Genomic DNA, 26,266 nt, shown 5'->3' on the forward strand with positions numbered 1-26,266 from the left:
TGGTGCTTCTGGCATTAGGCCGGAACCATAAACTAATGCTTCACAGCTTACTTTTAAGTCACATACAATAAATTGAATTTTACTTAAAGGTTCTAACATTGTGTATTTATCCAACCAAAACAAAAAGAAAGAACGCAATACCACGTGCCACCTGGTAGAAATACCAAAGAAAATAAGTCAAGGACAGATAAGGTTCTTGGGATCTCGGTAGGATAAAAAAAAAGTGAACGGTATTTCAGATAAATTAACAGTTCAACACTCTTCACACATTTAAATAAAATATATACAATAAATTGTAAACAGATCATCAGTATCACAAGGTCATAGAAAAGTTTCATAAGAATAATGCATAGAAATTTTGAATAGTATGATATTCCTAATTACAGTAATTCATACTTAACCTGTAATGTGATAATGCAAACTAAGTGCAAGTAACACAGCCCCTTTGTTATTTCATTTTAGTGTGTCCAGCTGAGACAGGAATCACAAGCAACTGTCTTCCAAACAATATTAAAAGACATTATTTTATAAATGTAAGTCACTGAAATGTAAGATGTAGTAAGTAAGCTCAACAATGAAATGCACACTTATAGGGGGCAATTTGTGTACAGAACTAGCTAAGAAAACTGTGAAATATGTGCATCTGAAGTGAATATATTGCCATTATTCCCCATGTTTAAGTCTTTCACATAAGTAGTAAACAGGACAATAGCATTCTTACTTGCTTTTTTCAGATATCTTTACACACCAAGTCCTTTTAATTGGTATGTTGGGCAAACAGAAGCCATACTACAAGACCTTGATTACTGAATCTCCCAAATATCGAAAATTAGGATTATATATTAAGAAAAAAACGCTGATACTGTTAAGATCGGTGCTCTGTTTGATTTCCAGAGGCTCAGCATCTGGAATAAATCTGGCATAAAGCAAAAATAGCACAGCTAAGCTTCACAGAAAGTCAAGAGTACTGCAAACCAAACTCCAGAGCAGAAGAGGAGGATGATCCAATTAAGCCAGCAGCTTGGGGATTTCAATCATTGCCTAATTCCCTGTTTCATCCCATACCCCCTTGTGATGGTAAGAAATTCCTCTATGTTCTTCCACCTTTTAAATGGGAAAAACAAACCCCAAAGCACTGTGAAATTCCACCTTCACAGTAAGACTTCACATTTCTAACACAGAAAGACCTACAGAGCTATTGTGTACTCTATTTCGCAGTTTTCATACACACAGAGTGATTTCAGGAGATATATACACACACACAAATGGAGTTCTAGCTTAACAAAGCCAGTCTTCCGTTGCCGAAGGAGAGTTCTGCTTCTCCAGAGCTTGACTCAAAGTTCATGATCCAAGTTGTCCGCACCACGTCCTCCCGTTTGCTGCAGACAGTGTCTGTGAAGGTCACCTACATGTTCTTTACATGTACTTAAACTGACCTCTGATGTTCCAAGCTTCTATTTTAGAATGGTTTCTAATACTGATAGTTATGCAACATAATTTGTTATGGGCCATCCTTTTAAAGATACAACCCAAGCAAAATCTCCTACATCTTCTGAATGGCCTGGCATGTATTGTCTCTAGGTTATAACAACTTATAAAGATCCTGAATACAAACATTTACAAGGGTTGAGTACTTCATCTCGCTTGTCCAGATGGTAAGCTTAAAATCAAGTGTTGGTTTTTTTTATATTTTTAGATTTATTTAGATCAAAAAAGTATAAAGTGGGACATGAACAGGTTGTGTATGTGATGACAGTTAACACTGATAATGTGTATGATTTTCTTGGGTTTGAATCTGTGGTGATCTAATACTAAAGATAACATAAGTAATACCCTGGACTGCTCTCTCAACCTAAGCTAGGTAAGAGATCCATGAAAGCACTCACTTGGAAAAACATCACTGCAGAGGATTTACTATTCTATTAGCAAATTAAAATACAAGGCTTCAGTAATTTCAGATTATATGGAAAGTGAGAACTGAGTGAAACAGAAATGAGTTTGCTTAAAAAAATAAAATAAAAAGTTGTATTTAATCAATACATCACTTGCCAGTGGCAACATCAGACTTTGCAAAGTATTTATCCTAACAACCCTTCTGTTTCCAACCCAAAGACGTATCCCCAACTGACCTTAAAACATTCGGCCACAGAAAAGGAACATCTTTGTTGCCAAGGAAAGTCAAATAATTACTCTGCAACCCAATGGGCAGAAAAGAGCCAACCAGCACAGCTGGTACTCAACGACCTTTTCTGAATACCTGCTGTATCTGGTAAGTTTGACCAAGTCAAGTGCAGTTTAGGTTTAAGTGGTTGTGTTCCAACTAGGATGCACGTAGGAAGGTAAATACAGAAACTGGAAATTACAGTTAAGTATTAATACGACAAAAACTTAAGACTTGTCTATGGAAACAAGTTCTTCAAACAGCACCTGTTAATTCTAATGAAAGCTGAAGAGCTAGAAAAACACACCCAAATAAACAAAGTTTTAAAATATTTGGTTTTTCTTTTTTTTTTTTCATTTGCCTGCAACAAGCCAGGAGCTGCTTTAACATGCTCACTGCACACAACTAAATTGTGTACTTTCTTCAGTATTTATAATCAGAGTAGGTCAAACACTTCACGAAGCCACTCATATTAAAACATCAAGAAGTTTCGTAGGGAAACGCAGTTACATTTACCGCATCGAAATTTAAGTAACAATAATTCTCTCTGGAAAATTCAGTATTTGTTTAGTTTATTTTTTTAAACCAAACCTTGTCTCTAAAATTACATAGTGACCTATTTCCAAAAGCAAATGCTATTTCTGAGAGCTGTTCATTTACATCAAAGTATTCATTACCACGAGACTTAAAATGAGAAAATACTCAGAAGTATCTTTACAGAACCATAAACCACTCGTTGCATCTGCTTTTATCACCCAAATAATTGTATTCATAACAAATTTATCATGCAGCTAATTTAACTTGTCTAAGTGAAAATAAGATGCACTATATTTGCAATATCTAGTCTCAGGGGCCACATTTCAATTATTCTTCCTACACAGCATAATGACATATAATTAAATAGTAATCTTGCCAAGACAATTTTACACATTTCCTGTAAATACACAGATCAAAGCAAACTTATTAGCACTTAGAGTATCTATCATCCCCCTAAGCCACTAATCACTTTATGGCAGGAAAGATAACCAGTCAATGTATATTTAACATATGTTGTATTACATTGCAACTTTCTCCAGTTTCAGTTTTTAACACTAAGCATTTTACTGAATTTTAATAGGACACTTTAGGTTACCAACATAACCGATGTTGTAAAAGTGACCCATAATACACCATGAAGTTAAATTTCTATCACAGCTCTCAATATTAAAACAGTCCTCCTACAAGAGACCTGCATTTGTTCAGAACACAAAATTTAATAATTACTGTAAAAATAAAGTGGTTCATTTACTTCAAAGAAACGTTCATTGGTTTAAAGCCATCAGTTACAATATTACAGGAATACGGACTCTGACAACTAGTTGGTTCTTTTAATAATGCGAACCAGCATGCAGACATTTCCTTTTGCTTATCCAGTGAAAAATAATCTTATAATGTCAAATCATAAAATACATACATATTTTATATATATAATATATAAATATATATAACTCTATATATCAATATATATAAATACATATATAAAATATGGTTCCTAGAGATAGCACATATCAGTCACCTTTTGCATAAATAATTCTACAGTCAAATCCAATGTAATCCTGGCAGACTCATGAAGAAGCCCAACAAGTGATCAATTCAGACTTATTCTACACTTCATTGTATGTATATCAACAAACAAAATACAATGCAGATAAAGTGAGCAAAGGTGTTATCTTGCCAGATTAATAGTTTACAGAAAATAACTCGTAGCGTGTTACTGTTTAAATCAACGTAAACCTCTATTTATTAGCATAGGAAATAGTTGATTTAAAAGCTTACCACTTAAAAAACTATACTCACCTCACAAAATAGTGTAAGCTTGTCATCTGGTAAAAGACCATTAGCTTCATCTAGTAAAAAATCTCTTCGGATAAATTTCTTAAAACCCCAGTCTTTGCCTTGCACAAATCGATATGCTCTTTGGCTTTCTGATAAAAAACAGTTATGCACAAACAAAGCAAGTTAAGTAAAAATATTAACGAATAACAACACCTAGAAAATCTATATTAAGTAAGGATAAGTTATTTTATATAACACTTGATAGAACTTAGTACAGCACAACTTGCAGTTCAATCCTATCAGCTTCTTAGATGTTATCTAAGGCATAATCCAGAAAAAGGCAAGTTTTTCAGTTAATGTTTTAGAACCCCAATGTGTCAAAACAGCATCCGTTCCCAGAGAAGCCTGATTACAATGGATTTGTCATCACAAACACATTCTGACAACACTTCTGCAGTTGTCATAACAATCTGTTTTGACTTCTTCCTGAAATGAAAATTCTTGTTTTGCAGGTTGAAACTGTTTTGGAAGTATTAAAAAAAGCAAAACAGAAATAAAAGCTTTCGAGCAACAAACTATTTCTTTGGTCATAAAAATGTATTACTAATATTTATATTTTCCTTTTTTGCCATAGCTATGAGAATTATTTCTTTAAGCCACCAGATTTGCGAATTTTTTATCTCTATCTATATCTGGAGAGAGAGATGATAGATACAGATTTGCTATATATAGATAGCATTCTGTCCAAAATAGAGATAACAAAGTGCCTTCTCTACACTATAGCTAACTTGGTAGCTTTTACGATTACCAGCAAGAATCAGTGTTAACTCTCTGAAACCAAAAGACCCGTAGCAATTTAAGTATACAAAACTACAAAAATAAAGCAGCATAAAAGTGTAAATGTATTTTTTTCTTCTTTCTAATAAAGATAAAACATTAGTTTGTTACCTACTTTATAGACTGCTTCATGACTTGAAGCAGCAGACTATGCATGAATTATCAATTTACAAAGCACATCTATAGTTGGGCATCATTCTACTCTATAAATAAAAACAGAGCATCTCCAGAAGCAGATGGTAAATGGCTGGAAAGTCCAAGAAATAAGATTCCTGTTGGTAATTTTCCCAAATTAAAAGATGTTTAAAATTCCTGTAGTGCCAAATACAGGATAGCTACTATTGCAGAAACAGAGCACACATGTACTCATAGTATTTTCGGGCTTTAGCACCTTGTGATTTTTAGCATTTGGTACATGGTCTCCAGATTCTTAAAATCCTTTTGTCCCACACTGCATGTCCTTTATTTAAGAGATCATTAAGAAGAGAGCTCTCATACATTTTCTGGGAAATCATCACAACTGAGTGCTGCTCTGCAGTGGCCAGAAGCTCACATACACAGCTCAGGGAAGAAAGAGGAGGAATTAGAGAGCAGGCAACGTGAACGATCTTGTGCTCAGTGTCTGCTGCAAACCTACTGACCAGGAAGAAAGAGATGACTGGTGACAGGGGTCCTGCTGGACAACAAATTAACAAGAACCAGCAACGAATCCCTAAGGCAAAAAAGGACCAGCATGATCTAGTTAAACACTAAAATGGGTTGCTCAGATAAGTTGTGAAGTCTCCATCCTTGGAGATCTTCGAAGCACAAGTTGCAAGCAAACTTCTCTAGTTCACCCTGCTTTCAGCTCAGGGTTTGGACTTGACAACCTCCAGAAGTCCCTTGCAACCTCAACCATTCTGTGAGTATCTCAAAATGCTGATGCACACACTGCAGCTTCATTACACGCACCAGTCCACTACTGGACTGGAAGATTGCCTCAAGCTAAAAGTCATGATCCACCAAACGTGCAGAAGCGGAGCTTTGTTCATATAAGCTCCAGAACCAGAGGCTTCCAGAGACTGAAGCAACCAACTCCACCAGTGCAAGAGGATAAACAGAGGAAAATATATGCATTTACTTTGCTTCCAAGAAGTCCAAACATTTAATTTTTAGATTTGAACAGAGTTTTGTGGATTTACTTTAAAGATTGCAAGTGGGCTAGTTACACAAGGAGGAAGCAGCATGAACTTTGGGTTCAAGTATTGGAGAACTACAGATTTTTCCAAGAAATGCAGAACTTGCAATGGAACAGACCCTGTCAGAGCTCTTAAGTCCTGGAGTAGGAGGCAGGATGAAAAGTAGACACATCCATCATACACAGGACAAACTGCACAAACTCAGTGCAGACCAGCACTAAATTTCACATTTTCATGAGAATTCCAGCTTTCTCAAACTGTTTCCAGTGAAGGTTGTTCTTAGAAGTTTGAAACTAAGACCTACGTATTTTTCGTATCAAGAAGGCAATTAAATAATTAATTATTTCAAATTCTTCTAATTCCTTGGGTACACAGTTTATGGTTTTTAAGCTAATTACAGTGTAAATCAGATGAAATAGACCAAAACATTGTAAAGGAGTGTCTAAAAAAAAACAAACACCATACATGTTTATCCTAATTAACATGGAAATCACTTACTTTCACTGTAGCCAGAAATGAGAAAATATACCCCTACCAACAGGAAGCAAGAATAATCTGCTAGAAAAGCCAAGTGACAAGAATCTGGAGTGACAGTAGTTAGTAGTGCGCTGTAATTTATACTGCTCAGGACAGAATTAACATAGCTCAGTGATCAGAAGTGTGTGAAACATGAGGAAGATTTTTAATTAAGTTTCTAAAGGGATATTTAAAAGATATTTTAAAGTTTATCTTAATATTAAATTCTGTTCTCAACTGAAAAATAAATACAAAGCTGATTTTCTTTGGGATGTTCTTACAAATCCACATGCAGTACATTAAGACTCCCTTACCCATTGCTTTTGTTTCTTCTCTTTTAGCATTCAGTAGAGAAAATTTGAATTTTGCTCTGACTTCACTTTTTGGACAACTGACTAAAAGCAAATATAATGACAGGTAGTCTTTGCTTTCATCATCTAATCCCTTTGGATTCACTCTCAGGCACCTGAAAGAAATGCAGAAATTGTACATTTTTAAATCATACCCAGAATAAATTCAGAAATATTTTTATAAGATACAGTGGTATGTGCTACCAAAACAAAAGGTTCCCTTAAGACTGTTGAAACTTGGAAATGAGAACTAATCCATACCTATAGTAAAGCTTCAGATGTCTGAGTTCTAATACTTATTTGCAATTTAACTTTGGAACTTTTGCAAGTGGAAAACCAACAGATAAAAAAAAAAAAAACACAAAAAAACCCCAAAGCAGTTGCTAGAATAAAGACCTTACCACTTCATTTTGTCATTTGGCCCTGATGAAAAAGTAGAGCTCTTTAAAACTTCACCCATTTCTTCTCGGCAAAAACTGAAGTTATTAATGGTCCACATGTAGGAAAATTTTACTACTTTAACCTGAACGAAAGATGCAAAACATGTCAATAAAATTTCACTTACATATCAAGCATTAACTATGAGAACTAGCTTGACTATCAGCACAACTCTTTTCTTTTTAAATTATGACTAGAAAATAAAGCCATTGGAATTGATATAGATTACCTGTGTGTAACACCAGCTTTCAGCCACAGGTCCACTGGACATCTCCCCAGGAGGAGGTGGGGTGGGAACCCTTGACATTGCCACTTATTGCAGGTTTATAGTATCAAGATAGCAATCCAAACTTCAGTAATTCTCCTAAAAAAAGTAATTCATATATTTTGTTCACCCTTTTTAAGCGTGAAAAATAATTCCATACTTTGACATCCATATTAGTGTGTTTACTAAACGACGCACGTGAAAACTAAACTTGAAAAGAGGACAACGGCTTTGGCATTTAGACAAGCTCGGTGTCACACACTAATGACCACTTGTACACAACATCTGCAGGCTGAATCTTCATGCAATACTTCATAGGCAAGTGTCTGTGCATCAGACAATAACGCTAATGGCATTGTTTCAACATCACCTTTGCAAATTACCACCCCGACCACTCCAGTCATGTTATAACTTTCTTCAGGATCTTCTCCTTTGATTTGGAGATTAACTTGGGTCCTGTGAGCACTCAGTTATTAGTACCAATGTGTTAGTTGGCCACACACACCTAATTCTGTCCTGAAAGAGCATCAGGTCACCCAGGAGTAGAACAGGTTTAAACAGCCCTGGGATTTCTCAAGGGAGGGCAAGAAACTAAACTTTCATTTCAAGTAGTATTTTCTTCACACATCTTTTGCAGTTGCCTTGTATCTTTAATACCAACAAATCCAACTGAAGAACTATAATCACCAGAACCATATGCCAAAAATCAGTCTGAGTAAACTCATCAACTCTGAAGAACTTTCTAAGAGTACATAAAGTAATTTTCTTATGGATTGTCACCCAGGAGAGCACTGCAATTTCTCCTGTCCCTCAGAAATTGAGTCACAGGCCCACATTCATCACACAGAGCTACAAACACGTAATTAGCCTGCTTGCACGAGCCTTTGTGCGCAGCTAATGAAAGAAGGCAGCCTTGGCAGAGGGTAGCTCTGGGTTACTGGGCTGGCTCTTGTAGGTTAAGGTTTGCTGTCATCTTTGAACAGCTTCGCACTTAAGCGGCACCATTAAGTTGCTAAAAAGAAGTGAAATGAGCCCTGATGAAACCAGATGAAAGTCACAATTGTTTCTGCCACACAACATTTTCTCTCGTAGTGCAGAAAGCTTCTTTAAACATGTCCTGCTATGGGTAAAGCAACCTCAGAAGTCTAGAATCTTCCTATAAGGTTTGAGTGTTTCACCATGTAGGTAATTTTACTTGTGACAGAACAGCGTTAATTGTCTCACTGATTGCACGCCACTAGTCACGTTGGAACTGTTCCTCTGGGGACAGGCAACACACTTGGAAACAAGTTATACACAGACCAGTAAGAAGACACTGCAAGCCCATGTACAAAATTGAGTCACAATGTGAAAGCGTTCATTATTCCTATGGGAAAAAGAATTCTCTGCAAATCACTATGATCCTCAGTGGATTCTTTTCCTCCTGCCTTTCTGGTACCCCTTCTCACTCACAATATCAATTAGCCCTTCCACATTAAAGCCTGCTGACATGGGAATTGCTCTGAATCACGAATGTATAAAGCCATGAAAACAAAACTACTTCGCAGCTTTTATCAGATGAGGAAGCAGATGCTACATAATCAGATCTCTTAATAGATCTCTACTAACCGATCTACTATGTCAAGATGAAAAAAGTAAAATTAATAGCTCTCCTGCAAGATATGGATCACTGAGACATTCAAGTGTAATCACAAATATAACTCGGCTGCCTCTCATAAGTGACTTTTCTTTCCAAATAAAACTTGTATTGATTTATGCCAATATTCACTAATTAATTAGTATGTACCATAAATGAAAACTAGTAATAAACAGCCACCCTAAATTTAAGATGATGAAACTTGTTTGGCCCATATTTTTAAAGCAGGAGTCACATGTATTGTACAAGCTGTGTTTACATAGATTTTGTTCGCAGGTTTACAAATCCTTTCAATTCTCTGCACAGAACAATGTAGAGTAAAATTCCTGGGAAGGATACATGTGAACATCCCTCTTTTGTAAAAGAAATATTAGTACTTATACTACTATTATTTCTGGAAGCGCATCCTATCCAATGGTGACAACTGGAGCTGCTACCAAATACATGATAAATTTCATACAGAACCATATCCTGAAAGTGTCTGAACCTCAGCCTTACCAAACCTGTTTGCTCTTCTTCAATTCTCCAAAGCTAAAACCAAAAAGAAATACAGCCCATTCCTTGTTTTGTCACTTGCATGAGATGCACAGGGCTGTCTCATCTCTGACCCGTTCCTCAATTCTTTCGGTCCGTTAGACCAGTCAGCTCCTAAGAACCACCAAGGACCAGCAGATCTCAGCCAAGTTTGCACTGAAGGGGTCTATAAATTGACCAAGGCTGAAAAAACTGTATAGTATCCTCTTCAGTGACCTTATGTTGGCGACCAGCAGTTACTTGGCCCTTCCCATCTCATAGCTAAATCAGCTTGATTCACTGACAATTTAACGCTAAGTGAAGGTGGTTGTTTTCAATTATTTTAAGTTGGTTTGCTGCCTTGTCTCTGTACCTATTCTACCAGGGCATTTATACTTCCAGAGGCTGCTTCCACCTGCTGTGTGGCGTTTATTTTATATTTCAGGTGCTGACAGAAGTAATGATTTTACATAAGTACACTTTTCAGAGCCTTCTGAATAGCTTCAGCTTTTTGTAAAGTTTCTCATTACAGCATTAGGGCCAGACAACTGATTTTTCCCCGAGTTCCTAATGTCTTTGAGGTACAGATTTGTATGTCACTTTTTAGAGGATCAATTTACTAACCCAATCAAATTTTTAGATAGAGAAAATCAGGACAAAGCAAGAAATTTAAATAGTCTGACATCATACTGGGAGCCCATGTTAAGGCATTTTTTAATATACCTGGATACATAATTAAAAACAAAAAAAGGGGCAAAAAATCAAGCTACAGCAAACTGAACCACAGAAAATGAATAAACAGAGCATCAGAAACTCTGTAAGACATACTGAAAGACTGCCAGCAGGGAAACAGTTTAGCAGGACTCCTGATCTGTCCTTCACATTACTTAATCCATTAATCAGGATTTGGGTGGGAACTTAGGAGTAACTACAAGGTGAAAAAGAACATGAGCTTCAAAGTTGTTATGGTGAAATGCAGAGGTGTTTGGGGAAGGAAGGATTTTTTCAGTCCCCAGGTCGATACCCAGACCAAGTGGACCTTGCATGGGCAGACTGAAGGTGAAAGAAAGATGCACCTACACACCCACCCTTTGTCCTACCTACCGTACTCTGCTTAGGGAGAAGACTAAATACTACTTTGAAGAAAGTGTTTATGAATCATTGATTAATTGTCATCAGCTCCAACAAAAAGGTTTTTCAACTACCAAATCTCATCACATCAAACGGCTGGGAACAGACAGAGCTGCAGTTCACAAAACCAGCTGGAGAATAACTGGGCGGAATTAAATCTATGAGGTGCAGGAAGACAGGCCTGTTATCTGCAGGACAAAACAACTTGGATGGACAATTTTCATGCTAGAACCTGCATTTCTTCCTCTGCAGGCTATTATGAGCAAAGCATCAGAGGTGACAGGACATTATCAGGTAATACCTTCAAGAGTTTTCAGGCAATGCTATGCCTGTCCAGACACGGCTTAACAAACCAGTCCATGCAGCCATTTTGCCAGGCAGAAGTCTCCGACCATCAGAGGAAACATGCGCTGGGAACACTAAACCAAGTTTAAATGCACGAGGGAAAAATAAATTTCTGCCTTCCAAAATGGAAATTACAGATGTATTTTAAAGTGTCTGTCAAGTACCTTTGTTGTTTGTTTGGGGTTTTAAATGAAATTATAAACCCATGCTGAATGCGGTGCAGCAGTTGGTGATGATTCTATGCCGAGTTTGCGTTACTTCGACAGAGGAAAGAAAAGTTCAAAGATATTTCATTTTATTTAACTTGTACTCGCAGGCTCCAAACATGATGGTCTTATCACTTCTTCTACTGGTCTCTCAAGGCCAGTATTGGTTTCACCTGCTAATCACTCTGTCAAAGAGAGGAATTTATCTTAAATCAGGATCTTCACAGAGCTGAGTACTCCTTGCAGAGCAGTAGTGGGCAAGTAGGTAGAGGTAACACGGAAAAAAGTTATTTCTCAAAGCACACTGTATTTAGGAACTGACTGCTTTCCTATTCAAACAAATACTTGTGTTTAACTTCAAGCCATCTGAAGTTGATTATCTCTAATTACCTGCACATAAAGAAAGCATGAGCTACTCTTCATAAAACATACTTACACCAAATTTCATTAAAAGCTGTATCGGGTCTCTATTTTCCTAACATTTAAGAGATCTTAAGATTGAAAGATACTTCATATATCAACACAACATGAATTTCATCACACATATCTTGTTTCCCTTCCCACAAATTGAATATTTGTCAACATTTTTCTAAACAAAGTTACTTTTCAGCCTCTAAGAGCTAGACAAGAACACATTCCCAGTCTCTTACATCTTGTGTTGGAATCATCTCCACAACTTTCTCACTAAAAAAGTTACTAGCTCATTAAGAAAGTACCACATGCATATAAACACACAAAGAGGAATTTTCCACTCTCTCAATAATAAACCTGTACAACACTTCATAAACCTATTTGAAGAATTGCCCAAAGTGTAAACATGATCTTTTGCCAGCTGTCATGTCTACGAGGAGAAGCTCAGTACAACCACCATATCCTAATAGTTATTTCAGAGTAATAATAGTGTAACAGGTGCATACAACCAGGTGTGCATGTTAACCAGTCACTATAGCAATGTTTTATCTTTATATTTCAATAAGATATTACAGTCAACAAACTCCTGGCAGGAATGGCTAGATAAACTGCCTTCTGCAGAGTATCTAACACACCCTGAAAGTCAAATCCAGCCTGCCAGAACCTAACCTGCAGATGAGCAGACCAAGTAATCGGTGTCCTTGTCCTGCTCCCTCCAAAGCGAGAAGAATAAGTGCTTGAGGAGTTCCTGCTGACCCTCTTCTCTCTGCTCTCCTTCCCAGGGCTTGAGCCTTCAACATGGAAGCGTTTCCCTCCTGGGCTGCCCGTATCTTGGCACATCACAGGACTTCAACACCTCATCACCATATAACTGAGCATGAGTGAGCTGGGCACAGCACGGGCTTATTCTCAAGTCCTATCCAGAAGGTGAGTGACAAAGCAAGATTTTACAGTCGTATCATGGTGCACTTCCCAACCATAATGGCACGGGGTCTCCATAATGTCCCAGAGGGAGGTGACAGAGCCTGTCCTACCTGAAACAAACATCTCTAACCAACAACTACTTCAAGTGTTTAACAGCTAACGTAAGAGTAACTTGCTGCCTAAGACTGACCAATATTAATACCATTTAGCAGTTTCTAAGGAAAATCAAATAAAGGACCATGCCAATAAATCCCACATGCATGTATTGCACAGTCCAGTCCATTTGAACGATTAGAGTAGTTTCCTGAACAGGACTGAACATTTCAAAACTGCAAAGCTGTTACGAATTAACTTCCCCCCCATTTGGAAATATTGATATTTCATCACTGGTTGAAATAAAAGATCACGTTCTGAAGGTTAAATGGCAAATAACACGCTGATTCCTCCAACTTTTTATTCCTAGTAAACCAAATACAGTTTGTCTAATTGTACAGCCAAAATTTGGTGTTTAAAAAAATCTGAAGTGAATAAGACCTCCATTCAATAAAATCACTTTCCAAAAACCTACTCAAAATAAACATGCTCTAGCTACAGAGATAGTAATTTTATTTCCTCTCATTAAACCATCACCACTGAATAAATACTACATTTTATTATATATTATATATAATGCCATCTATCAGTATTTGTTATTCAAGAAATCAATCAGTTTTGTTTTTTAAATTACTGAGCAAGTTATTGGGAAAAATACTGAATTGCTTTAGGGTTCACTATGTTATCAGTTCTTGGGTGAGAGAGAACACAGATATGAAGCTAAAGATGAAGGAAACAAACCAGATCAAAGGTTAAGTCTGAAGTGAAAGACATTAAGGCCCAAGACTAAGTTTACTTTTGTACCACTGCCATCCAAAGCAATGCTCCAGCTGACTTCTGCATTTGCAGGAAGCATCAACTTCTGAAATCCAAACTGTTGAAGAGCCAAGAAAACCAAATCCCTTTCTCTTTGGTCACAGAGGACTTGTGTAACATCTCCCCATCACCTGGGCCACGCTTACCCAGCAGCATGAAACTCCTGTGGCTGATCGAACTGCTTCGAATCCTGCTCAAATCCACACAAGAGACATCATCTTCCCCACCAGATCTCAAAGACTTCAAAAAATACCCAGTTGAAGAGAGAAATTTACCATTTTTTCCTGTTTAAGAGTTTGCCTTGTAATATGATCATGCTCACAAAAACTCCTAAGATTTTTTTTCTGTAGGTAATGTCTTAACTTCATAAAAGATAGGATTGTTTCTTAATTAGCAGGATTTGGATGGCTCCACAATTGATCTTTTTGAAAGAACTGCTGTGTATTTCCTATATAGCTAAGTATTAAACTAAATTTTCTGCTGGATGATACACAACACAATAACAGACCCTTGAAAGGTCTATTAAGCTTAGGCAGTTTTCCAATTTGTTCAGTATCATCATTTGCTTCTCTGACAACAGACTTATGATATACCTAGAAAATTTAAATAGTGTTTAGTATTACTAAATTTCATCCCTATCACTGCAACATTTGAGTGAATAGTATCACTAACACTTAAACAATTGCAGTCATATATATTCACCACTACTAAGCTAGAAAAACAACAGGTTAAAGATATACCAATTTTTACATTATTAGTAGTACTTCCAACACACAAAATATTTTGTTTTCAGGGCAAGTAGAAGTAAATAGCAGCTGGGCAACCCACAAGAAAACCCTATGACACTTACTGAAGAAATTAGAGGTCTGTAACAGCTAAAAGGAAGGGTTTTGTTGTTTTTGTTGGGGTTTTTCTTGTTTGTTTGTTTTAAGAACATCATATTAAAAATGCTTATTTAAGTATATGTTTGCTCTGGAGCCACACAATAGCAACCAAGCCTACACAAACCTAAACTGGCTTTGGGGCTTAAATCACAAGCCGTGGCTGCTCTCATCCGTGCCATCCCTGAGCTCTGCTGGAAGCTCCCACCCAGCCAGGAGAAACACCTGCACCATGAGTCAAATCATAACCCTCTGCACTGCTCTCCAGCCAGAGAAAAATACTACCGTGGACTGGACCATGACAGCTGACAAACTACGTATACATCCCCTGGCACCCCTGCTGCAGGGCCAGCAAACTCCAGCAGAGACAGGACAGGCAGTCGGGGTCACAGACATCTCAAAATAGCTGCAACAAAGACTCCAGAATTTAAAAGCGCACATCCTCGAGGTGGTTCCTGCAGAAAAGCTCCAGCAAGGCCAAGTCCAGCAGGTCTGAAACACCCAACTTCTCACCATGGGCACGGTATTGTAGCTGTGACTGATAACATTGAAGTCAGAAGCTCAAAATTAGAAAGATTATCAGCTGTAAAAATGATAAAGCTGAGTACATGTAGTTCTCAGGCTTTTCTGAGTTTTCTTTCCCATCTTAAGCCTCTGAAAAACAAAGGTGAATTTTAGCTCAGCGGGGAGAAAACCTAGTGCCCAGCAGAGCTTGAATTGTAAGTTTACATCAGCCAAGCTTATTAATAAAAATCCCTCAGCATTAGCCTTGCACTACTGTTCTGTAATATAGAAAACCCATCATGCTTCTTATTAGATAACCTAGACCACTGCCTACAGGAGTCATCTATGCATTTCCCTAGAGAAGAAACGCAAGATTATTTCTTACAGCATATTTCAATTTCATTGCCCGATCTAGTTTTATGGGACCTGAAAGATGGATATTTCCACCACGATTCCTCTTGGGAAGCTATTCTATTCAAATAATCTATTGCTGTTGGGTTTTTTTTCCTGGTATACAGCCAAAGTGATCTTTTCCTCTCCTTAGTTTCACTCCATTACTCTTACTCAAACAAATCATTGGCATGTGAAAGCATATTAAATGAAGACATTTTTCCCTAAACACTTCAGCTACACACAAGAGTTCACCAAATTGAAAACGCTAATCTCGATTTCCATTCTTGCACATGAAACAGAAATATCTGTATTAGCCAGAAGAAAGTTGACTTCAATCATAACAAAAAAAATATCATTTCCAGCAGAATCACAGTTAGTTTGGGGTGTTATGTTTTTCTCTTTTTCTGAAATCCATAAGATTTGTGGAAAGCACTGGGCTGTATTCTCTGGAGACAGGTGCTTTCAGGTGTTGCAGAGCAGTTGTACGGAGCAACAGGAGCATAATGCTCTCCTCATTAACCTCTGCAGACTGTCAGCACCTGGAAAATTCACACCGAAATGGCACAACTGCTTTCAGCAGCCAAAAATTCATACTCACAGATGTTATCAGGAGGAGTTTTTGATAATTCATTTGCCACTTTGTTACCTGTCATGGCAAACAGTGGACAAATTTGTGTGCACAGTTGCACCTTCATGGAAATTTTGTGGGAGGTACAGCTCATTTCTGGTCTGGTTTATGTCCCTTAACAGATCAGTCAAAGACTACTACACTTTCGTGCAAAGAACAACTACATTTATAAGCTAGGAAATGGAGAAGAAAAACCTACACATGATTTTCAAATCCCAAACCTCAATTCTGTCGATGGACCAAAGTGCAGCCGATGATAGGTTACCCAGTCTTGCAACTGAACTAACTTCAGTGGACCGGGTATTAAATCCAATCCACAATAGCTGATCAGACAACACCCTAGGGGAGAGAGGTAGGTCAAGGGATAGAGCTGCATACTCACTGGCTTCGATGAATACAAAATAGGAATCTCTGGAATTATAGCTATATAAGAGCTGATGAAAGCCATAAAGGCAAGCAAAACTTGACATCTCAGTCTTGGACTGCAGCTAAACCAGTTCACACTCATAGAGGTAAAAGAAAATTCTAGAGGTTCATAGAATATCTTGAGTTGGAAGGGACCATTCAACTCCCAACTTCAGTACAACAGAGACTGTTTCCTGAAGTTCGAAGACAAGTACGCAATTTCTCCTACTCCATTGTTTCAAACACATCCAGATATTAGTTGTTTTGCTTACACTTTTGCATTTAAGAACAATTCCAAAACAATCTGCTTCAGATCCATTTTTCTATAACAAAAGTGATGCAAACTTTTGCAGTTTCCTAAGACTTTTCCCACTTAGGGCACAGTCTTGCTTGATCAAGACAAAAGGAAACTTTAAAAGTATCTCTTGCCTCTCTAGACAGAAAAGTTGAGCAAATTCAGTAGCCATAAGCTTCTAAAATTATGGATTAGAAAGAATAAATCCTGAGACCAAAAAACAGTATTCACATTATTCTCTCACAAAGGTTAATTCTTTAAGTTTGAACATTAAAAGATTTCTGTAGCTTTCCATTCCCACGGAACCATTTACTGCCTCACAAGAAATGACTACTCAGCAATAACCACTTCTTGTTCTGCGTCTTTTCCAGCAGTTGCATCTGCACAACTCCCTGCTCTGATTTGCAACCTCAGGCTGCTTACCTGGGGTGAGAGGGAACGGGAGCAGGGGATGGCGCAGCTCACCCCACACCCCACTCCCCTGCCAGATGCCTGTCTCCAAATACTAACACATTACCTGCTCGCTTGACAAAACCTGTGCAAACTCTTTGAGGGTTAGAACTGAGGCCTAATACCATAGTCCAAACTATAGGGAAAATGCTATCTTGCAAAAAGCCCTAGTTACCAAGGTGTGAGTGTGTAAAATTTTACTCACACCTGATTGAACAGGGTATTTGTTCACTCCCCCCATGCCCTTATGCCATCAGTTTGTTCCTCTAAAGGCCAATTGTTTTACTGAAGTTTAAAAACAAGAGCAAGGCAAACACAACACAAACACCTTGGTGTAGGGGCTGTCAGGGTGGCCTGGCTAATCCAAGCATGGTTAATCAGATTTCAGTTTCACAAAACCAACGTGGCTGATAAAAGGCAGTAACTTCTATCAGACCAAACTCTCTTTATAAAAGGTGCTTCCATCACCTTCGAGAAGCTCTTGCCAGCAACATGCTCCACAAACCACCACACCATGAACCATTACTGCAATCGGCTGCCTTGTTTGCAGAAGTTCTGCCTCCAAAAAATGGGTTGCCCGGGCTGCAGAACCCCCAGGCAATCACCCACCAACATCTATGCTTGAATAAGCCAAATATCCCTCCTTGCTTTGCTGATACTCTAGCACGATCAGGCTTGCAAAGTCCTCCACTGGCTATGGCAAATAAATAGATGTGGTTTTATCGTCGGTGCTGCCAAACAATGCAGACCAAAAAGCAGCTGCAAGTCTGCTGGTTTTTTGCCTCCATCCCCAGGAGATGGAACCTTGCTGTGATCATCCCGACAAGGCCGCCTCAAACGTTGCGCAGTGCGATGCCTGTGGTGCAGCCACAGAAAATTGCTTTCACAAAAGAGAAAAACAAACAGAAGGAAAAAATGCAACTTAATAGCAGGAAATCAAGAAGTCAGCTAACACCAAGTGATGCGCCCATCTTTACAAGCGACTAAAAACCTCTGTGAAGGCTCAGACACTATAATTTATTAGTAACCCAGACAAAATACATTTAGCGATGCTACTGCCATGTATTTTTCCTCTCAGCACTCGGTGAGCAGCGTCTCACAGCTGTTGGAGGGGACAGCACATTCCCCAACACAACTGGGATTTAAATTATTAAAAATGATGCCTGGTCTATAAAACAATATTCAAAACTACTGACTACAGGATAAAGGTTGATTTTGCTTGAAAACCTTATTAATATAAATAATTACAGTATCTAACTCTGGACACAAAGTCTACCATATACAAATTTTGAGCAGACTACTGCCTACATAAGCTTTTATCACACCTCTACTTATGCCATGCTTCCACCCCCCCCCCCCCCCCCTTTTAAAGGGAACAAACACACTTAAGGAAAACATCATTGATAACGTGCCTTTTGCCATAAGCAAGACAGGAACTCCACTCATGGGATGTAACAGTATTAATTCAAATCTTCCAGATGTATTCACTGTAATTTTTTTCCCCTCAAATCAACCACTTGCCCAGTGCAAAACTTGCAAAAATGTAATTATGCAAACTTTCTCAGTATAAGAACTTTCTTATTAACTATATCACCTTTTACAACACAAATACCCTTCTGCTGCAGTTTTTAATTTTAGAAGTTTGTTTGCTATATGCATATGATGAGCAAAATCTACCTCGACATATTCTGCAGGGAGATTAAAAAAAAAAAACATTGAAACTAGATTTCATATATTCTGTTCCTCTGAAACCACCATATGCCAAACACAGTACCAGACCTAACAGTAAGATCACACCAACTCCGACAGTCAGTACAGCAATGTGTTATATTAACCTAAAAATCACCCAAAGCAGCTAGAGATTTCAGAAAATTTGGTTTCTAGGAGAACATTTCCAGAACTGAAATAATATGACTCAAGTCTTTAAATGAGTTCATCCAGACTGTAAGAACTTTCCAAAAGCATGAAAACATACCTAAAAAGAGGTACAAATCCAGATATATGCAAATAATCGCTGCAGTTAACTTCACACACACCACAGACACTGAAATGACTGTATTTTGTCCTCTGTTAAAAAAACAGTTATTCAATTTGATATGTAAATATCAGTGGGACCACAGGTACCTACAATGTTAATAAAAAGGCATTAAAGTTTAATTTTATCATTACATATTGCTTCATCCCAGAAGCTGAAGCAAACTATATTAAGAACTTGTTATCTAAATTCATTACAAAACAGTTCTGATTTTATCTTTGAGAGTTTCTGATGAAGAACAAGTGACTCTGAAATTAAACTCAGTTAACAAGGAATCCATCTGTTTCTAAATTCAAGAAAAACTGCCACCAAGGAGTGCTGTTTTGTTGCTGAGGTAATGTCTACAAATCAAGTAATTCAGAGCCCTATTGTGTTAAATGCTGCAGACAGTAAACAAGTGTCTTTTCTGAAGAATTTTAAGAAATTACTAGCTAACTGATCTGAATCATTATACCAATACATTAGGCACTCAAAGCAACAAATGACTAATGATTTTAGATTTTATTTCAACTTAAACCAGTGATTTTTTTACTTAAACTCTGTATATTGAAATTGGCTGTCCTTCACAGGCTACGGGCCATGCTGATGGAGAAAACAGATCCACCAATTAGAAACTGAATATGAACAAAGAATGCCAGGAAAATTAAAACTTTTAGGAGAAGTAGTTTTCCAAAGAAAAAAGTCAATATGGAACAGAGAACCAGAAAGTATGACACCAGAGGAGAAAGTTATACCAGCTGCTCCTCAGGCCAGAAAGAGTTCTGCACCTACAAGTAATTTCAGTTGTTCAGGAAGCGCCAGCTGACTCAACTAACCCCAAACCCTTTTAGAGACACCCAAGTCTAATTAATTTTCCTAACATTTAATACACAACAAAACAAGCCATCTGAGGGAAATCAAGTGCAAGTCATCGCTCTCCCCCCACATTGCCTTCATCTCCATTCATAACACTACTTATGAATTGATTTTGCAAGTGACTTGACCAACTGGTAAGTGAGCTCTTGGGAGGGGACAAACATTAAAGGAAGAAGCAGGAAGGAGGTCAAGAGAAAGCTGGGCACCCAGGTGTCACCCAGCGATCCTCACTACCACACAAGAGAGGCAGGTACCACAACACAAGGTTCCCACCCCATGAACTTCAGAAGTTTCCCAACTGCTGGAGATGTTTACTCCAGGAGCAGCAGCACTGACTACACCAAGAGCTACTCCACTGCATCCTCCCTCACACACAATTGCTTTTTCTTTCCATAGAGCTGCCAGTTAAATTACACATCAAATGATAAATTCACCTTTGAACTACTTAAGAAGTCACAATATAGTGCAAAGAGCAAATGTCACATCAAGTGAGGTGGATGGAACCGACACCAACTGCTCACCACTCGATTGATAAAGTACCACCACTTAAAGGCTAAGCAGCTGTCTATTTCACAGCAATCCTACCGCAAGAGAACATCAAACTAGAGCTTCAGATAATGCTTAACAGCTAAGTGAGTTGAGATCTAAAATTGGGGGTTTTGAGACTTTTTTTGTTTTTAATTAAACATTCGCAGACACACAAGAAGTAAATTAACATCTTGCAAGTGCTCGTAAGACCCACCAACTTCATTCTATATATTTAGCAATGAAAGCAAGGAAGAGTACACTAGACATTTCCAATGCTTAAAAAAAAAAATAAATAAAAAAGGTTACAACTACTTACAGCAGTAGTTTTTAGAGAGTTCAGAACTCAACACAGAAATGCTTCTCCCCATTCACCTAGCATTCAACTTTATGTGAAGCCCATATTGAAATCACTTAGTCCATCTTTCATCTCTGAACAAGCACCATGGAAAAGAAACTACCTTTTTCATTAAAGCAACTGTCAAATTCTGGAAATAACATTTTACACTTGGTTTATGTCACCTATTTTGATTATTTCCACAGAAAGTAAAAGACAAGTAACCAAATGAAAACTGGCAAATGTAGAATTTTTCACAAAAATCAAATAATAGCTTTTGGGAGATACAAGGCAGTATCAAGGATAAGTAATTTAATTCAGGGAATTTGTATGTGTGAGCTCTCTAGATTATTCCACGCCAATGAGTTTCTGAATCAGCTGAAGGCGTATCTGACTTTCCACTGCATTTCCTAAATGCTATATGCAAACACTGATCACAACAACTTAGATACATGTACGCTTGCAAAGCAATTCCTTGTAAAGAACACTAAAACACCTTTATAGCTGACAAAGAATATTTTTAAATCAGGTTACCAAAAAACACATTGGAAAGCTATTAAACTCAGGTAAAACGTGACCATGAAAGTTGAGGAATTTTCTGCTTAAGCTTACTCCAACATTGAACATATACTCCTGCCAAAATTCAGCCTCACCACACAAGCTGAACAGCTAAAACATTAACCCAAAAATGAAACATTTATGCAACACCATACACACTCTATAATATAGTATACATACTACTTAAGAAACTCACTGAACTAGGGCAAGTGAGGGTCTCCTCTCAGTAGCAACTACTATGGCATCTAAAGTGCCACGATGAAAATACCTTCACCCCTCACACAGCTGCAACAACTCTCCTCCCAAGTACTAAGCACAAACTGAAGGTGAGATTTCCTACTTCCATTTGAAAGGACAGCTTCAATACAAGTCCTTCTGACATTGGTGGGACAAGAAGTAGTAGAAGCAAAGCGCCATAAGGACATAAACAAGAAAGTTGCTCCAGAAATCAAAGCAAGGAAGAAACCTCCTGTGAATATGCATGCATTTTGCAAAGGGAAGAAAGCAAACCAAGAGCCAAGGTATGAAAGCCTCTTGCAGAGGACATCCGTGCCGGGATGGAGCAGGCATCCGACAAGTGCTGAGGCAAGGGCCTTCTATTTTGTCCTAAAAATGAAGGGCTCAGGGCACATGTGACAAAACACGGAGCCCGTTTTGCTGCCCAGCTGCTCTTCCCCCCCAGTCTGATGATTACCACAGAGTCAGGAGAGGGCTGCCCTGTCCCCCCAGCTTCACATGCTCATGGCCTTCTGGAACTACACCATTCCCACAGGTTCATTTATCACCAGTATATCGTTTTGCTGCCCTGTCACTATATGACTGCATGGCACATCAGCTGATTTGACGGAGGTTGTTACAGAAACATGAACTGTGGCTCTTAAGAAGCCAAAGTGCTTTAACATATCTAGTGAGGGAAGAGCTAAGAAAAACAAACAAAAAAAAAGACTGAGGGGAATGACAGTGACACTTTCAAAGTCTTCTTTTGATTCACACCACAGTATTTTGAAGTTCACAGGATCTCATGATTACAAGTATAAGGTTACTGCTTTTATTGAGTGCAACAATCTCAATTAGATTTCCTTACTCTTAACCATGTTTTGCCAAATACACAGGAAGCAGCATGCCATAGACTGCCCTTCACAGAGTCAGAAATGCCCATATAAGTCTGTCACAAAAAGCTGATGGAAAAAATACCACAAACATCCACTTGTCATCAACATGAAAACAAAAACAAACGCACAACAACAAAAACCCAGACCAAAATGGCTCTGAGCACACACCAGAACCTGGAAACAAAATCAACAGGACAAATTTCTATCTACAGTCATTTCTACAAGGGCATAAGATGCAGAAAGAAAAAAGTGCACAGATAAGGTAGATGTGAAGAAACTGTATATGAAAGAGTGGGGAAGAAACAAATGCAGGCAAAACTAAGGAAGAATGAATAAGAAAAGAAAACAATGAGATCTGTGTGTCAGTCTCCACTATCTACTACTGCCCTCAGCTATTTCTTTTCCACTTGAACTTCTGCTGTTAATGACAACTGGTTTAATTCTCTCTCCTGTATGTTTATGTTTAGGTGCTCTCAAAGGCACAAAAACTAAGAGATAAACACCACATACAGAAAAAGGTAAAATAGTTTTGTAATATGTGATTTTGACTGAACACCCAAGAACTATAAGCAATACGCACTGACAGCTGAAATCAGTGATTAGGCCAGAAAAAACCTGGTGGCTTTTCAAGTTCATTTCACATTTCTCTATAGCATATATAAGTTTTCAATAGCAACAAGTAGCTCACAACGCCTATGCAAGCTCAGAATGTAATTCTTTATTTTCACTGACAGTTTAAAAGCAGACTGCAGAGTACTGAAGCTAAAAGTTTGGCAGAAAGCTGTTTCAAGGCAATATAACACCAAGGATATTTCTGGACACTTAAAATCTCAGGTTTCCAGAAGAGAGTTAAAAGTAGTTTCTGGTGATACACCAAACCCTGCCATGTTTGCAGCTTTATGTATGAAACACATACTGTTTAAAAGTTATTTTCCCTTTCCCAAGCAAATATCCCCTTATAGAGTGGGGTAAAAATCCTACACACACACTGGAAATCCTCCACAAACATTTATGTTTGTCCTACTCACACATGCCAGAAGGCCCAGAGAAGTCAGGTAAAATACCTTCAGAAGTGACAGTGACTGAGAACTGTCCCTCTAAGAAAGAATTTTTATTTCCAGAAATAATATTAATTTTTTTTCAGTAAAAATGGAAAAAAAGAACAAAACCTTTTCTAAAAAAAAAAAAAAGTTAAACAAAATGCTTTGGCAGTCATACAAATGGCTCAGCTCCAGCACCACTGTGGTACAAATTCTTCCAACCATATGGGATAGTTATCAGAATAATGCATCCTGCAGAACTGATAAGAATAAGGAATGACCCAGCTTGACTCTCATAGATTGTTCTTCCTGGCAGGAGGTTAGAAACAATCCTTTTTGTTCAAATGCTATTTTTATAGCCTTTAACACCATTTTAGAAAACAAGGTAAGAGTATCTTCACAACGCAAAGGTATATTTCAAAATAAACTGTTGATTTCTAGTACACTGCAGTTAAAAAAATATTGTGAACTCATCAACAGCACTCACGTTGTTTTGTTTTGCTTTTAGCCATTCTTTATGCTCCTTCTCAGCTACTACTGCCCTCAAACTGCTTTAAAATGACGCAAATTTCACAGGACCCCAGCGAATTTCGGATGACATCACCAGGTGCAAACCCGGGTTAGTCAACTCCACTTCCTGACCACGTAGGAAATGGTGCGCGCAGAACCCGTGAATCAACCGGGAGCTTCGCAACATTATTCACCCGCTGCCACAGCGTCCTCCAAAGTTTGCCACAGCCCAAAGAAAGGAGCCCAGTACCCCGCCCCCTTTTTTTCATGACAAGACGAGAACTTCCCCAAACAAACTGTCACATCGCAGTTTGAGATAATAAGAACGCACGCGGAAAATAAAGCGTATGGGGTTGTTTTGTGGGAGTGCTGAGAGCGCTCATGCCAGGGCCTGCAGAGCCCATTACGAAGCGCGTCCTGTCCAAGGTATGGATTACATACGTGGGGACAACACCGGTCACAAGCCCCTCCAGGCCGGCACCGGCTCCGGGGCCGGGAGGCTTCGCCAGAGCCAAGGCGGGGGAAGGGCCGTTGCCCCGGGCAAGGGGACCCGGGCCCGCCCCGCCGGGCAGGGCAGAGCAGAGCACAACAAAGGCCTCCCCGCCACCCGGCAGCGCCCCCGCCGCCTCCCTTGCTGCCCTCCCCCCCAACCCGGGGCGGTACGTACCGGAGCGCGGCGCTGACTGGGCGGCGCGGCGGGTCTCATACTGCCGGGGTGGGGTAAGGTGTGGCGGTCACCGGTGGCCAGCGGGAGGCGGAAGCGGCGAGGCCGGGCGGTGGCGGAGCCGCATCGCTGCACGGCGCCGAGACCCCCTGCCGCCCGCTCCTCCGTCCCTCACCCGCGCTCGGCACCTCGCGGCTCCCGTACGACCCCGCTGCCGCCGCTCCGGCCGCCGCCGCCGCTGCACTTCCGGGCGGGGAGGGGTCACGCCGCCTCGCGCCCCGCCGCTTCCATCCGGGCCCTCGCGCGGGGCCCCGCCTCCTCCTCCGCGGCGCCCGGGGCGGGGCGCGAGACCGGCCGTTGGGCGCGGGCGGAGTGCGAGACCGGCCGTTGGGCAAGGCGCGAGGCCGGCCGTTGGGCGGGCTGGGGCGCGCGGGGGCAAGTGCGGCTGAGAGCGTGAGGAGATGGCCGGAGAGACCACCAGTCCCGCCGTCGCTGTTGAGCGGGGGCGACAAGCAGGGTCCGTGAGGAGGCGGCGGGGCGCTTCTGCGAAGGCTCCGAGTGCCGGGACGGGGGAGCTCAGGGGTTTGTCGTGTGAGGTTTCAGTGGGAAGTGCTCCCGTGGAGCAAGTGCCTGGTCAGTACCCCTGGTTACCGAGTGGTTCACGCTGCGGGGCCGATGGTGGTCTTCCGAGGACTCTTTTTTTCTTTTTTTTTTTTTTTTTTCGGATTAAGGTAACATAAAAATGACACTTGTGAACTCCATCTGATCATGAGAGGCCTAGAGCACCTTTCTTATGAAGAGACACTGAGAGCGCTGGGTCTGTTCAGCCTGGAGAAGAGAAGCTGAGAAGGGATCTGATCAATGTTTATAAGTATCTCGAGAGCATGTGTCAAGAGGATGTCAAGACTCCTTTCAGTGGTGCCCAATGACAGGATGAGGGGCAATGGGCATAGACTGAAGCACAGGAGGTTCCATCTGAAGTTGAGGAGAAACTTCTTTCCTGGACCAGGCTGCCCAGAGAGGCTGTGGAGTCTCCTTCTCTGGAGACATTCAAACCCACCCGGGCACATTCCTGTGTGATCTGCTCTGGTGAACCTGCTTTAGCAGGGGGGTTGGACTGGATGATCTCCACCGGTCCCTTCAACCCCAGCCAGTCTGTGACTCTGTGATCTGCTCCAGGTATTGGGACCTGAAAAGAACGGCCCTTCCATAACTACTCCCCCACATCCAGTGCTGATGTTGGGTTTTCAGCCCCTCACCTGATGCACAGATCTGCCCCATGCTCCTCGTTGGCCCGGGTGTGGGCTCTGAATCCTCCTCTGAAGAACTCCCTGGCTGGGCATTTCATTTCCCTCTTACATGTGTTCACCACCCAACAGTTTGGAGAGCTGTTGTTCAGATCTGTTTCCCTTAGCCCAGGTAGAATGAATTTCTCTAAA

At 39.8% G+C, this 26,266-nt stretch overlaps 1 protein-coding gene across 1 annotated transcript in view; it reads right to left on the minus strand.

The window, feature by feature from the left end:
* SPOPL (speckle type BTB/POZ protein like) overlaps nucleotides 1–25,079 on the minus strand; it is a 34,798-nt gene extending 9,719 nt beyond the window's left edge. The window contains exons 1-5 of the mRNA XM_065841103.2: nucleotides 24,831–25,079; nucleotides 7,525–7,659; nucleotides 7,259–7,380; nucleotides 6,822–6,973; nucleotides 3,998–4,125 (exon numbers count right to left, since the gene is read on the minus strand). Coding sequence (XP_065697175.1) covers nucleotides 3,998–4,125; nucleotides 6,822–6,973; nucleotides 7,259–7,380; nucleotides 7,525–7,602 — 480 coding nt within the window. The 5' untranslated portion in view covers nucleotides 7,603–7,659; nucleotides 24,831–25,079. The remainder of the gene's footprint in view (nucleotides 1–3,997; nucleotides 4,126–6,821; nucleotides 6,974–7,258; nucleotides 7,381–7,524; nucleotides 7,660–24,830) is intronic.
* Nucleotides 25,080–26,266: the final 1,187 nt, after the last annotated feature.

The sequence above is a fragment of the Patagioenas fasciata genome, chromosome 7 (assembly GCF_037038585.1).
Source record: "Patagioenas fasciata isolate bPatFas1 chromosome 7, bPatFas1.hap1, whole genome shotgun sequence".
Taxonomy (NCBI): Eukaryota; Metazoa; Chordata; class Aves; order Columbiformes; family Columbidae; genus Patagioenas; species Patagioenas fasciata.